The 12,795-nt window shown below is 39.2% G+C and overlaps 1 protein-coding gene across 4 annotated transcripts in view; it reads left to right on the top strand.

The window, feature by feature from the left end:
- The first annotated feature begins 363 nt into the window (after positions 1 to 363).
- The window catches only part of kcnq2a (potassium voltage-gated channel, KQT-like subfamily, member 2a), a 40,277-nt gene continuing 27,845 nt past the window's right edge, over positions 364 to 12,795 (top strand). For all 4 annotated transcript variants that reach the window (XM_088331583.1, XM_088331585.1, XM_088331584.1 and 1 more), the window contains exon 1: positions 364 to 801. In XM_088331583.1, the coding sequence (XP_088187709.1) occupies positions 488 to 801 (314 nt within the window). In that variant the 5' untranslated portion in view covers positions 364 to 487. The remainder of the gene's footprint in view (positions 802 to 12,795) is intronic.

The raw sequence follows: 12,795 nt of genomic DNA on the forward strand, positions 1-12,795 counted from the left end.
TCATCCATCCGCCATATTAGAATACTTCACACATCTCTTTTGTTTTGGATTATTTTCTTCTAATTCAATTTTTTTTTTCTTGTGTTGGCTCTCTGAATCATTCCCAATAAAAGGTGACGCCCGGTTGTTGAGAGTGAAATGTGTTGTAAATAAAATAAATAAAATAAAACCCTGGCACATTCAATCACCTAAGACAACATGGATGACTTTTTCAGCAGTTGATCGAGGCGCTGGCAACGCAAAACCAATTTGAAGGATTTTTCCTGACCGCAGTTTTCGAGGAGAGCGGAAGTCGACGAGGTTAAAGTCAAATTGCGGATAGTTGGAGAAAGAATATTCCATTTGGCTCTCTCACGCGGACCGCATTGCCCTCAGCATTAAGCGCGCGCGTGCACACGCTCTGACACCACGCGCGTACCTTGCGCGCACGCGTCTCACTCAGCGATGTATCCCGACGCTGCGGACCACTCCTCGTTTCGTTTTTAGGATGGTGCAGAAATCCCTCAACGGCGGCGTCTACCCAACGCAGGCCGGCGAGAGGAAGCACAAAGTCGGCTTTGTGGGTCTGGAGCCGGGGGGTCTCGAATCCAGCCGGGACGGGGCGCTGCTCATCGCCGGCGCGGACAGCAGCGCTAAGCGGGGCAGCAGCATCCTGTCCAGACCCAGAGGAAGCATCTCGGCCGCGGGGCGAGTGCGACCCCCAAAGAAGAAGAAGAACGCTAGTTACCGCAAACTGCAGAATTTCCTCTACAATGCGCTGGAAAGACCGCGGGGATGGGCGTTCATCTACCACGCTTATGTGTGAGTGATGCTTCTTCTTGGCCCTTTACTTTGGGAGCGAGGCAGACTGCTGTTTCTGAGTCGTTTTAGGGGTTATCTTAGGATGCATGTTTTTCATTGACCCCCTCTCACCCCTTATTTTCATTGTGGTCAAAAGTTCAGTTGGTGCTGATGCTGCGCATCAAACGACTTCACAGCATCTTTTCGTGTACGTTGTGAGGTGGGTCGCTTTGAGTTGTTCTCAAATAGTTGAAAGCTCAATATTCCCCATTGAATATGTGTTAACAATGCCCAGTTGAGTTAAAAGCGCCATAATGCTTCTTTTTTCCACTATCTTACTTTAAGCAGGGCTGTTTGGGGTGTAACACATTAGGTTTGCGAGATGAAGCCTGGGGGTTGTGCTGGAGATTGATGTCATGTACCCTCCATGCATTTTTTTAACATGAATATTGTGAAAGTAAATGGTAAATGGTCTGGATTTATATGGTGCTTTTCAAGTCAATGAAGACCTCCCAAAGTGCTTTACAATGTGCTTCACACTTACCCATTCACACACACACTCACACACCAATAGCGGCCATGTAGAGTCCAAATGCCAACCCGAAGAAAGATGAAAAAAGAAGAGTTTATTCGAACGCGTTTAAGACATGCACGTACTTGCACATGCATCATGAATAAACGTACTAAACGTACTGAGGCTGAAATGATGACGCAAGCCAGGAGATGGCAGCAGAGAGTTGCACAGTTCCCAAATCCATACAACTCCTTTAAGTGGATTTTGATTGCATCTGTACTTTTTGTGAAAATATCACGCGGCCTGTCTGAAAAGTGAACACTCATTCAGAACATAAAATTCAAAGACTGAAAAGACAAAATTTAGAGCATGATTGACTGATTGATTTAGACCTTGAGGACAATTCAGAAATATATTAGAGCAGTGGTTCTCAACTGGTGGGTCGGAACCCAACTTTGGATTGCAGAATCATTTTCAGTGGGTCGGGATGGTCAATAACACTTCTTAAAAGTAGATGGCGATAATGCCCTGCTTATGCAAGTGGGCACCTGTCATTGAACACCACATATAAAGACCAGCAAAGTTTGTTTACACGTGTTTCGCATGGCCAAACGATGATCCAACAGATTGTAAATGTGATATGGATATTATGATATTGAAGCCAAGTCTACTGAAGCAAAACGCTTTGTATTTGATCCAAAATGAAGCAAGTTAAGCATCCAAGTAACAATGTTCAATAATTGACCACTAGATGTCGCTGCTACTGAAAATGAGTTGCTCAAAGCACAAGGAAGAATACAAACTAAAAAGACTCAAAGTGATCAAACCACAACATTTTTCTTATAATTTTGTGCCAAGCCTGTCGTGAACTTTTTCTTTTCGTGTACCCGTAGCAGCAAAATTACCAACAATTACGGTAAGCCTCATGTTATGTCAAATAAATGCACATTTCTCAAAAAAACGAGTATCATATCTCGAGCGACCTGTTTCACGCTTAGAAAATGTAATAACTGATGTGTCTCTGGAGCCATAAAGTCAAATTACGAATGGAATATATGGTTATGGATGTTCGTTAGGATGTTATATTACCGGTACCTATATTTAGCGCTTTCCTTTTGGTAGTCAGGACTACGTTAGACAGCGGGTCAAAATTGACTCGCTAACAAAGGTTGGTTTTGCCTATTTCTGAGACAACATGAGAGTTAAATCAATATTGTTTTTACCACTAGGAGTCGCTAAATAATACACATAATAATCAACTATAGTCCGCGGGCCACATTCATCCAACCTGCCAAACTAAAATGGTCAAAATATAATGACAATATATATATAATTATAAGTTATGTACTAGAAATAAAAATATTCTTTGGTGCACGCTTTGTCCCCATTATCTCTTTGTGTGACTACAACTAAAATACTACTACAGAAATACTAAAAGAATACTAGAAAAATACGACAAAACAGGGACCTTATTTATTATTTTGATTTCATTTTGAAAGGCCAAATATTATTTTAGAAATACTACAAAAATACAACTACAGTAAAATTATCATACACAAGACTATTACAGTATTATGACAATAGAAATGCTACAAAAATAAAACTACAGTAATATTAAAAAAACTGAATAAATAATACAAAATGACTGCTACATTAATACTATAATACAAAATACTACTACAGCAACATTACTATGGAAGTGCTACAAAAAATACTAAATTAATAATTTAAAAATAATAAACAAATACAACAAAATACTACAGAAATATAACAATTATACTCCAAATATAGCACTCCTCTGTCCCAGAGACATGCAGGTTGATCACACCACAACCCAGAAACCCATTATAATCAACACCCACTGACCTCCTAACAAATTTGCCATGAAATATTTGAGGAAACAATTCAAACATCCGTGGCCCTCCTTAAAGATACATAGAGTATCTCACAAAAATGAGCACACCATTCATATTTTTGCAGAGATTTCATCATAATGTTTAATTGAACAACACTGAATAAACATTGCTTTGACACAATTAAAGGTACTCTGTTTAAAGTTTACATAGCAGTGTCAATTTATTTTTGCTCCCAAAAACTCAAAATATAGCCATTAGTAGTTAAACCCTGCTAACAAAAGTGAGTACACCTGAAGTTCAATATTTTGTTAGGCCAGCATGAACCACTTTGATCCTCCTGGCAATGGATTTTACTGGAGCTGACAAATTGCAACTGGAATGCTCTTCTGCTCCTCCATGACAACATGACTGAGCTGGGGGATATTCAAGATCTTGTCCTTCTCCACCTTGGACCTGAGTACGCCCCAAAGATGTTCAATTGGATTTAGTTCAGGAGACATGCTTGGTCGGTCCATCCCATTTACCCTTAGTTTCTTTAGAGAAACCTTCGTCATCCTAGTGTATTTGGGGTCATTGTCAGGTTGGAACATTGCCTGAAAATGACCCCCAGTTTCTGGCGGGAGTGGACCATTCTCTGCTCCAGTATTTCACAGTACATGCTTGAGTTCGTGTTTGCAACTCCCCAATTCCAGTTGCACTCATACATCCCCAAACCATGACATTCCAAACACCATGCCTGTCTTTAGGCACGACGCAAACTTGTTTGTACTCCTTACCTTGTGAATTTCCCTGCGGGGATGAATAAAGTATCTATCTATCTAATTATCTATCTATCTATCTATCTATCTATCTATCTATCTATCTATCTATCTCGCTCTCTCGCTCTCTCTCTCTCTCTCTCTCTCTCTCTCTCTCTCTCTCTCTCTCTCTCTCTCTCTTTGTCTATCTATCTGGTGTGCAGCTACACATGCTTTCACACCATCTGAGCCAAATGCATTATTCTTTGTCTCATCAGAACAAAGGATATTTTTTCAGTAAGCCATGGCCTTTTCCTACATACCTATTTTCATTGTGTCAAAGTGATGTTTCTTCAGCAATGTTCTATTAAACATTATAATGAATTCTCCGCAGAAATGTGAGAGGTGTACTCACTTTTGTGAAATACTGTAACAAGCTTCAAAATATATAAAACAAAAAACATTTAGTAGGTATGATTACAAAGAGGCATGACTTTTAGTTGTGTCTGTTCCTATCAGTTTGTATGTAACACTCAGTTCAGATGATCTCCGACGACAAGTTAAAGAATCAAAACTCTCTCTTCAATGATTTTTTCTTATCATTGATCGACAAAATGTGTTTGAAATCAGAAACAGAAATGTATTGGCTCGGAAAAGTTTTCTCAATTGTTTGTATTGGGCCTCTGGTTAGCAACAACTAAACAAGAATGAGTTTGCACAGCCTTCCATACAAAGCAAGGAGAACAACTCAAACCCGTCATAAATAAATCATGCTAGCAGTGTAGCAGGCGCAACAAAGAATAGCTCAGATATACTGAGAGACTTGTGAGGTGAAGTGAGGGGACATTTAAATCTCCCAAGCAGTTTGAAAAGTGCAAACTCACCCTTTAATTGCAAATGTGACAGGGACAGAGTTGACAGTTTCGCTAAAAATATTTCCAGAGTTCTGTTTGGGACAGGAGCCAAATGTTGCCTTCAATGCTTTCCTGCCAGAAACTCACACAATTAAGGTCACATGAAGGCTGTGATTCTTCTAAATGGTATACATGTTATGGTCTGCTGTTAGAATTATTAGGGTAATAGTTCATATTTTCTGGCTGTATCTGTGAGTGTGTGAATGTGTGTGTCTGTCTGTGTTTTTCCATGAAAGCGCAATCTTGCTACTCTTTTCAAGGCAGTCAATTTGCTATACTCTGTAAATATTTCAGTACTTGGGCCTGTTTGACTCCCAGCTACCCGAGCGTGCATTTCAAACTACTACAGTTACTGTCTCTCAGCTATCTTGTCAAGTATTCAAAGTGTGTAATCACCCTAATATGGTCATCTATGCTAACTCGAATGTTATTAAGAAACCAAAACAATGGAAGACTAACACTTAAAGAAAGTAAACATAATGGGAACACAAGAATAGCATACATAGTTATGTTTTTCTAACTCTACCCAGAATTAAAACTAAGGAGGGAAACATATAAACATTCTTTGTGTGTCAGACTTTAAAATGAACATTTATTTGTGCATGAACTATGCTGTCATGTATTTATCATTATTAATATTAAGTAATCAGATCATTTCTTATTCAATCAGCTATGTGTTGAGTGTAGATAAGAAGAGGACATTGTAGAGGAACTACACGTACACAAATCCATTTCCCCTAACCTTTTCCAACCACAGAAACTGCCAAAACAATGAAAGACCCACCATTTGTCACAAGACCTTTTTTTTTTCCTGAAGTGCACACCCGGGCCCTTCATCTACAGCAATGGTTCCCAAACCTTTGCTTGGCTCCCCAGTGTAATCTTTTTTGACACGCAGTGATAATTTTTAAGGTGCTGGTACAAATTACTTCTGTTTCCTCTGGATCTAGCGACTACGCCAAAGTCAATTCTACAACGGGTGTTTTCTTCTGTTCCACGTCAGTTTCGTCAAAACCAAAATAGATCCAAACATGTGATGTACCGCCTTTCTTCGGTGCAAGCTTTGTTTCCTTCTCGTTTGTTGACTTTGAGACTATGTTTACGGAGTCCGCCATGACACTTAATGAGCTCACACGGTGGGTGTGGCATAGTGTGGTGCTTGCAAACTTTGAATCACCTTTATTGGGTAGTGCTTGTATTAAAACATGACTCTGATTGGTCGGCTCTTTTAAAATTCGAACAGTAACAATTGTGGTTGGCCAAAACTCCATCACTCACTACAAAACCTTGAAAAATCCACAGTGCTCTGTGGTTTCACAACCGCAATACGTTCTGACTTTAACTTCGGACTGCCGTCCTCCTACCGCCCTACCGCCCCCCTACCGCCCCCCTACCGCCTCCCTACCGCCCCCTGCCGCCCCCCTACCGCCCCATACCGCCCCCCCTACCGCCTTCTTCTTCCCCAATGCCCCCCCCCAGATCTTTCCAACCCAGCGGGGCAGTACCGCCCACTTAGGGAACCACTGGTGTAGACCAACCTGTAGAAGCGCTGAAGCCTTTAAATTTATATTCTTGTGAAAACTTGAAAGCTTGCAAACTACCACACCCGAGACACTCCATATCCATTTTGTCTTTTGTCTTCAAACCATTAAGATTTCCTCCATTTCCGGGTAATGTCCACACCATTTTCTTTTTTCTCTAGGTATGGTGTATTGCAAAATAATTCTACAAATAAAAAATTGAGCAAACTTTTACTGCAAATTCTGTTGTCATGTTTGCTGCATTGATTTGGCATATTTTTTTCTCTGTGTAAGCCACGCCCCCGTCCCCACACGCTGCCTACCATTCACTACTTGCGAGTCGTAACATGCAACCGAACTTTACCATTTAAACTGACCCCCAATTTCAGTATTTTATTTGATAGTTGTAAATACAGCTCAGCTATAAGTATTTATCGTAGGGAGATGTCAGTACAGAGAAATACTTTGCACTTATTCTTGCAGGCCTAATTAGTGCTACTGGTACTTTGTAGGGCTATAAACACATGCCAACTCTACTTAAATGATGTTCTTACCGGCATTATGCTGACAAATTAGGGGTCCATTGACTTGTTCTGAGTAAGGTAGATCAGATACCAATTAGATAGTGTTGAAATTCGTGAGCCATTTTTGATAAGAAGAGGAGTAACGCACCATGTTGTAACGTTTGAGTTATAAGTTTTATCAACAGTTCATTACAGTACTCGTTACAAAAAAAAGGACCAAAGTAACATGTTATTCCTAACATAGCTCATGCAGTGTCGTGCTTTGAATCTTACCCTTGGACAACACATTTCTTTTAAGGATTCTGTATTGTTGACTATACATTTGTTCAGTACAAAACGCCATTTAGTGTGTGAAGCAAAAAACAAAACTCAGAAAGCCAACATCGTGCTTTTCTAAACTTTAGCCTGCACCTCATTTAATCCAGAAGACATGCAAGCTGCACCATACTTTTTGCTGGGGGTTGTACAGTATTTGCTTGTGCTATGGTGGGCTGTTGGCAAGATTATTTTGGTGAATTACTGCCATCTAATGTCGTGAAAGCGGTAACGGTTCTCCAGGCCTTCATGCAGGGCAGGCTGATTTGAACCAATCCCATCGGTGGGTAGTAAAGAGTGACATTTAGTACGTTACATTTATCGGAGCAAGTTTTGGAACATTTTGAGCTTCTAGGAGTATTTTTAAATCACTATACCTTTTCTTTTCTTGAGTTGGTTTGTGAAGAAGAAAGTGTAGTCTTACTCCGCCACATTAGCCTACAATCATCATTTGAATCGATCACTATTGGCTAAAGTTATTCGGAGGTCAAGGGGCGGATCCTTTTTATCATTTACAGGCTGGCATAGGCTTAAACGGCAAAACAAAGCCTGCAATTGGCCGAAAAATATGTGTCAATCATCAGTTGAATCGATCACTAGTGGTTAAAGTTATTCGGAGGTCAAGGGGCGGATCCTTTTTATCATTTACAGGCTGGCATAGGCTTAAACGGCAAAACAAAGCCTGCAATTGGCCGAAAAAGATATCAATCATCAGTTGAATCGATCACTATTGGCTAAAGGTATTCGGAGGTCAAGGGGCGGATCCTTTTTATCATTTACAGGCTGGCATAGGCTTAAACGACAAAACAAAGCCTGCAATTGGCCGAAAAAGATGAATGTGTATAGCACGTGGTTGACGGCATACAGAAAGCATTTTTTCCTTTTCTGTATTTGTAAATATTTTATTCTCCTGGATTTACTACACTCACGGATATAAGAGGACCAAGGCTGCACATTATTATGAACACAACGACTTCGGTGAGCTACTCCGGCTATATATTATCCCTGTATCTTGTTTCAGACTGAACTCGATGTTTCTGTGATAAGCGTTGCAGACAGGTAACTTAAAATTTGTTTTACCTGGTTATATCAGTATCAGAAATTATTTTCCCCCCATTTTATCAACACTCCACTTATTGAAACATAAATATTTTGTTTGTTTGTTTGTTTGTACATGATTCAATTGTTTGTTTGTTTGTACATGATTCAAATTGAATCGTTTCTTCCGGCGCCGTCACGAATGGCAGCCACTCCAGCAGCTCCCGTGTTATTTTCGATTGTTCTCGATTGTTCTCAGCTCAGGGATGCTGCTGGAAATGTGAATTTCCCTTCGGGGATGAACAAAGTATCTATCTATCTATCTATCTATCTATCTATCTATCTATCTATCTATCTATCTATCTATCTATCTATCTATCTATCTATCTATCTATCTATCTATCTATCTATCTATCTATCTATCTATCTATCTATCTATCTATCTATCTATCTATCTATCTATCTATCTATCTATCTATCTATCTATCTATCTATTAAAGCTGCTACTTAAGTATGTACGTAGTCGTCTGTCTGACACTGTGGCAGACTGTGCGGTTTACATTCCAGTCTGAAATAAAAAATAGTCCAAAAAAAAGATGTTGCTACAGTTACTCAGTACTTGAGGTATTTCTTTTTACTTTTCCTCAAGTTATTATTTAGATGACCTACATTTTACTTGTGCTCGAGTCACATACGAATATACGAATATAATGGTACTCATGTCTATGTTCTGGCACATGTAGACTGCACTATGTTTACTGCTCACCTTGCACAATGTCTGACCCTTTCTTTTTTCTGCACTATGATGACTATGTTTGCACCAGTGCACATGCTGACTATTTTTTTCGCACTATCATGACTTGCACCAAATGCAACATTGCACAACCCATACGATACCAACGGTATCACGATAACACTGTATGTGACATCCCACATGCCGACATTTCTTGTGTAAATACCATGTAAATGATAACTATAACCTTATCCCCCTTGTTTTATAATCTTCTCTTCTCTGTTCCTTTATCTTCTTGGCTCATACTTCACTGTGAATGTGTAAAACTGGAGTGTCATGCCCAATTTCGTTGTCACAATATGTTAACCCATTTTGTAACAATGACAATAAAGGTCTATTCTATTCTATTCTATTCTATTCTATTCTATTCTATTCTATTCTATTCTATTCTATTCTATTCTATTCTATTCTATTCTATTCTATTATTCTGAAGTAACAGTACTTTTCCTGGAGTAACATTTTTTTGCTACTCTACCCATCTACCTGTAACAATCTTAAATTTGATCGACCAAACCTACATCGATATCACAGCTATGTTGTGCTGCAGGACGCCTGCACACAAAAAATTGAAGGCGTCTTGGCAGATTCATGTGCCTAGCAACAAGTGATCCTGAAATGTACCTGGTTAAATGCTTAAATATGAAAGCACGAGTCTGGATGCAGCTAAGCTGAGCAGAATCCATAAAAGGGAACTCACTGTATTTGTCGTTTGTGGGTTTATTTCAGCAAAGCACAAAAACTGGCATCAATCATTAATTACAAGTATTGATGGACAAAATATAATTAACATCACATCAACAGATACAGTATTTTTTAGCCCAGCAAAGAAGGCCTCACTACCCACCACTCTACTCATGACATAGTTTTGCATCTGTACTTGTGACAGTGCTTTTCCCTTCGTTTTCTCCTGTATGTTGGAGTCATTGTCCCAGTGTCAAACAAGTGAACCCTAACAGGTCCAAAAGTTTTGCATTTTACTTAAATTCGGTGTTGTTGCAAACAGGGAATCCAACCTGATGGAGTTATGTCATGGTCACCCTTCAGGATGTAAATCTAAGACATGACAATCGATGATTGAGGTTGAAACGTTTGAACTTTAAAAGAGATGTTAATTCCAACATTATATACCAGCTTGCCCTCTTATAAGCATCCGTTTGAGTGATGGAGTCTCATGCAAAAGTTGAACTCAGAGGCCAGAATAACTCAAACCTTTTTTATGTTGTTTTTTTTTAAATGATATAAGCGGTCAGCTGTTTGCTCAAGGAGGACCAAAGAAGAGAACATTTGGGACATGTCAGTTTCAACTTTTTTTGCTGAGCTAGGCTAAAATGCAGGTGAATGACAGTGGCGAACATATGCAACCTGCAAAGACAGGCAGGTGGAGAGCTTGTTGAGCTTTGACTTAATCCGCACAACCACTTTCATTCATTTTCTGAATCACTTATGCTTTCTAATAATTTTTTATTTGTTGTCACATGACTGTAAAGCCAAGAGGTTGCACTATGTAGCCCAGGAGGTCTTAAATGTGATAAAAGTCACTGGAACCTTTGTTTCTTGGTTCTGGTTTTGACATTTTTGTTAGCTGTTCTAAGACCACTGTTTTTTGTTGTTGTTGCTTAGTTGTTATTTTGTTTTAAGGTTTTGGAGCACGCCTGCCTCTGTTCCCGCTTCGCTGCTCTTGGGTCCACCCATTCAACGTAACAGTACTTCAGTTTATTAAATCTATATGATCGTAGTATCTGGCGACAATGGTAAAGTGCACCGGATCCAACCCCAAATAAGCAGCATTAAGGGATAGATAGAGATGTTTAATGGTGTGGTTTAATTTAAAACACATGAATCACATTTCGTCCCTTCGTATCTTGTTTGTATCCAGTTTCTTTTCACGATGCATGCCATCAACATTATCCAGGCCAACTGAGTTTACTGATTTCTTTAGCTCAAGTTTGTCGCAGTCTATATATTTAGCTTCGACGAGGTGTCTAGGGAGGAGGCAATGTTAGGCTGAGTGCTTGACCTGAAGGAACACACCGTTTTTCTGCTTGCTTCTACAAACAAATTGGTTAACACTAAAAAAATGTTCGAGTTTAAAGTCGGGCCTGCCTTTTTTAAGGAAAAACACAATTGTGTATGATGACAGTGACATAATTTTACCAGAGTACAGAACACAATTGTTCTGACAGATTGTTTGAATTGGGATGTCACGTCAACCTGATTATTCTATAATCTTGGTATTCCAGTTTGTAGTAGTCATTATGGCTCGCAAATTCAAAAGGCGAGAGGTTGCAGCTGCTTCCTCAGTGTAAAAAATAAAACAATATTCATACCTGTGTATATCTGGAAAAACTTTCAAATTCTGAAAACTTTACCCTCAAATCATCCATGTTTGTCATCTATCTCAAATGTAACAATTACAAGATGGTTTGGAGGTTGATTATTTGGATGAGGGTAGATGAGGACAAAGTATAAAATGCTTAGGAAGGCAACTACGCGGAATCAAGTTTTTGCAGCCTTTTGTGATTTTAACATTGCAAATCCTCAGTCGAAACACAATCAATGTGGATTTTTGCTCCAATCAGCGGTCTGCAACAATTCCAATAAATTATTCAAATCTGGCCAGCACTTCCTCCTATATGGGTGTTAAACTTGTATGTACAAGTGTGGCGTCCCTTTTTTGTATGTTTTGTTTTCTTGGACACCTTTGTAATAGTGATTGATTTCGAAGTAAAGTTCATTTGAAAAACATATCTTTAAAGAAATATTTAGATGTAAAACATCTCAGACACCCCCATTTTTCCCTTTGAATGTTCAGACATTCGGACCTGTGTTTGGTCTTTGAGCGCACCGCGTAGTCTGTCAGTGGGTGCTTTGTCTAGAGAAACAAAGTTTTTATGAACATGAACCCTGACTTCCTGGTGAGAATGGTCTCTATTAAGGGATTGAAAGACTTTTTCTTTCTCCGCGTGTTCGGATCAACATTTGGCTGGCAAGACAAGTTGGATAAAAACAAGCCCTGAAGTGAGCAGTTTGAGGTTTTTATTACAATAAACCCAAAAAACAAAGAAAAAACAGAATAACCTGGGCTTGTGAGTACAGAACTAGGCTGCAATGTTTTCATGAGTGCGTTTTCAAAATGGTTGACAATCATTTAGATACGAAATGGGTAGAACATAGAAGTTAGAGGAACATTCCCATAGCTCTAGCTTTACACCAGTCCTTTGTTCAGACTGTACCCTGCAGGTGGTTTGATATGACTCAAGGCCCCCCTCCATTGGAATTTGTCTTGTATCTCAAAAAACATCTTGTTTACAGAATTTTTTAAAGCTTGTATGTAGAGGTATCACTGTATTTAATTTATAATGTATTATATATGTGCAGTGACATTTTTAAATGCAATTGAAATGTTTGTGCTCATTTGGCCCTTGATGAAAACTAAAGTACACCCCTGATTTAATGCCTATAGTTTTGTTTGTGTGTGTGTGTGTGGAATGGCTTAAAATCACAATACACATCAAATGTTTTCTGTTCATTGGCCTTCCTAGAGATAAAGCCCATTATTCTGTAACTTGGTGATGGATAACGGATCAAATTAATGGTCATAATACAGTTTGGGTTTCGGACTGGATGGAACGAGGAGAGTTGCTTGTGTGTGTGTGTATTAAACACACATTTACATTACACTAGTGAAAATTAGTGAAGACTTCTCTAGGTTGGTCTTGAGAGTGATAGACGCCAACAGGCTGTACTTGACCAAGACACACCACAGGAAATGGTGCCCTTACAACCCTAGTGGTTAAGGGATAC

The sequence above is a fragment of the Urocampus carinirostris genome, chromosome 3 (assembly GCF_059441175.1).
Source record: "Urocampus carinirostris isolate Australia breed hairy pipefish chromosome 3, RoL_Ucar_1.0, whole genome shotgun sequence".
Lineage (NCBI taxonomy): Eukaryota > Metazoa > Chordata > Actinopteri > Syngnathiformes > Syngnathidae > Urocampus > Urocampus carinirostris.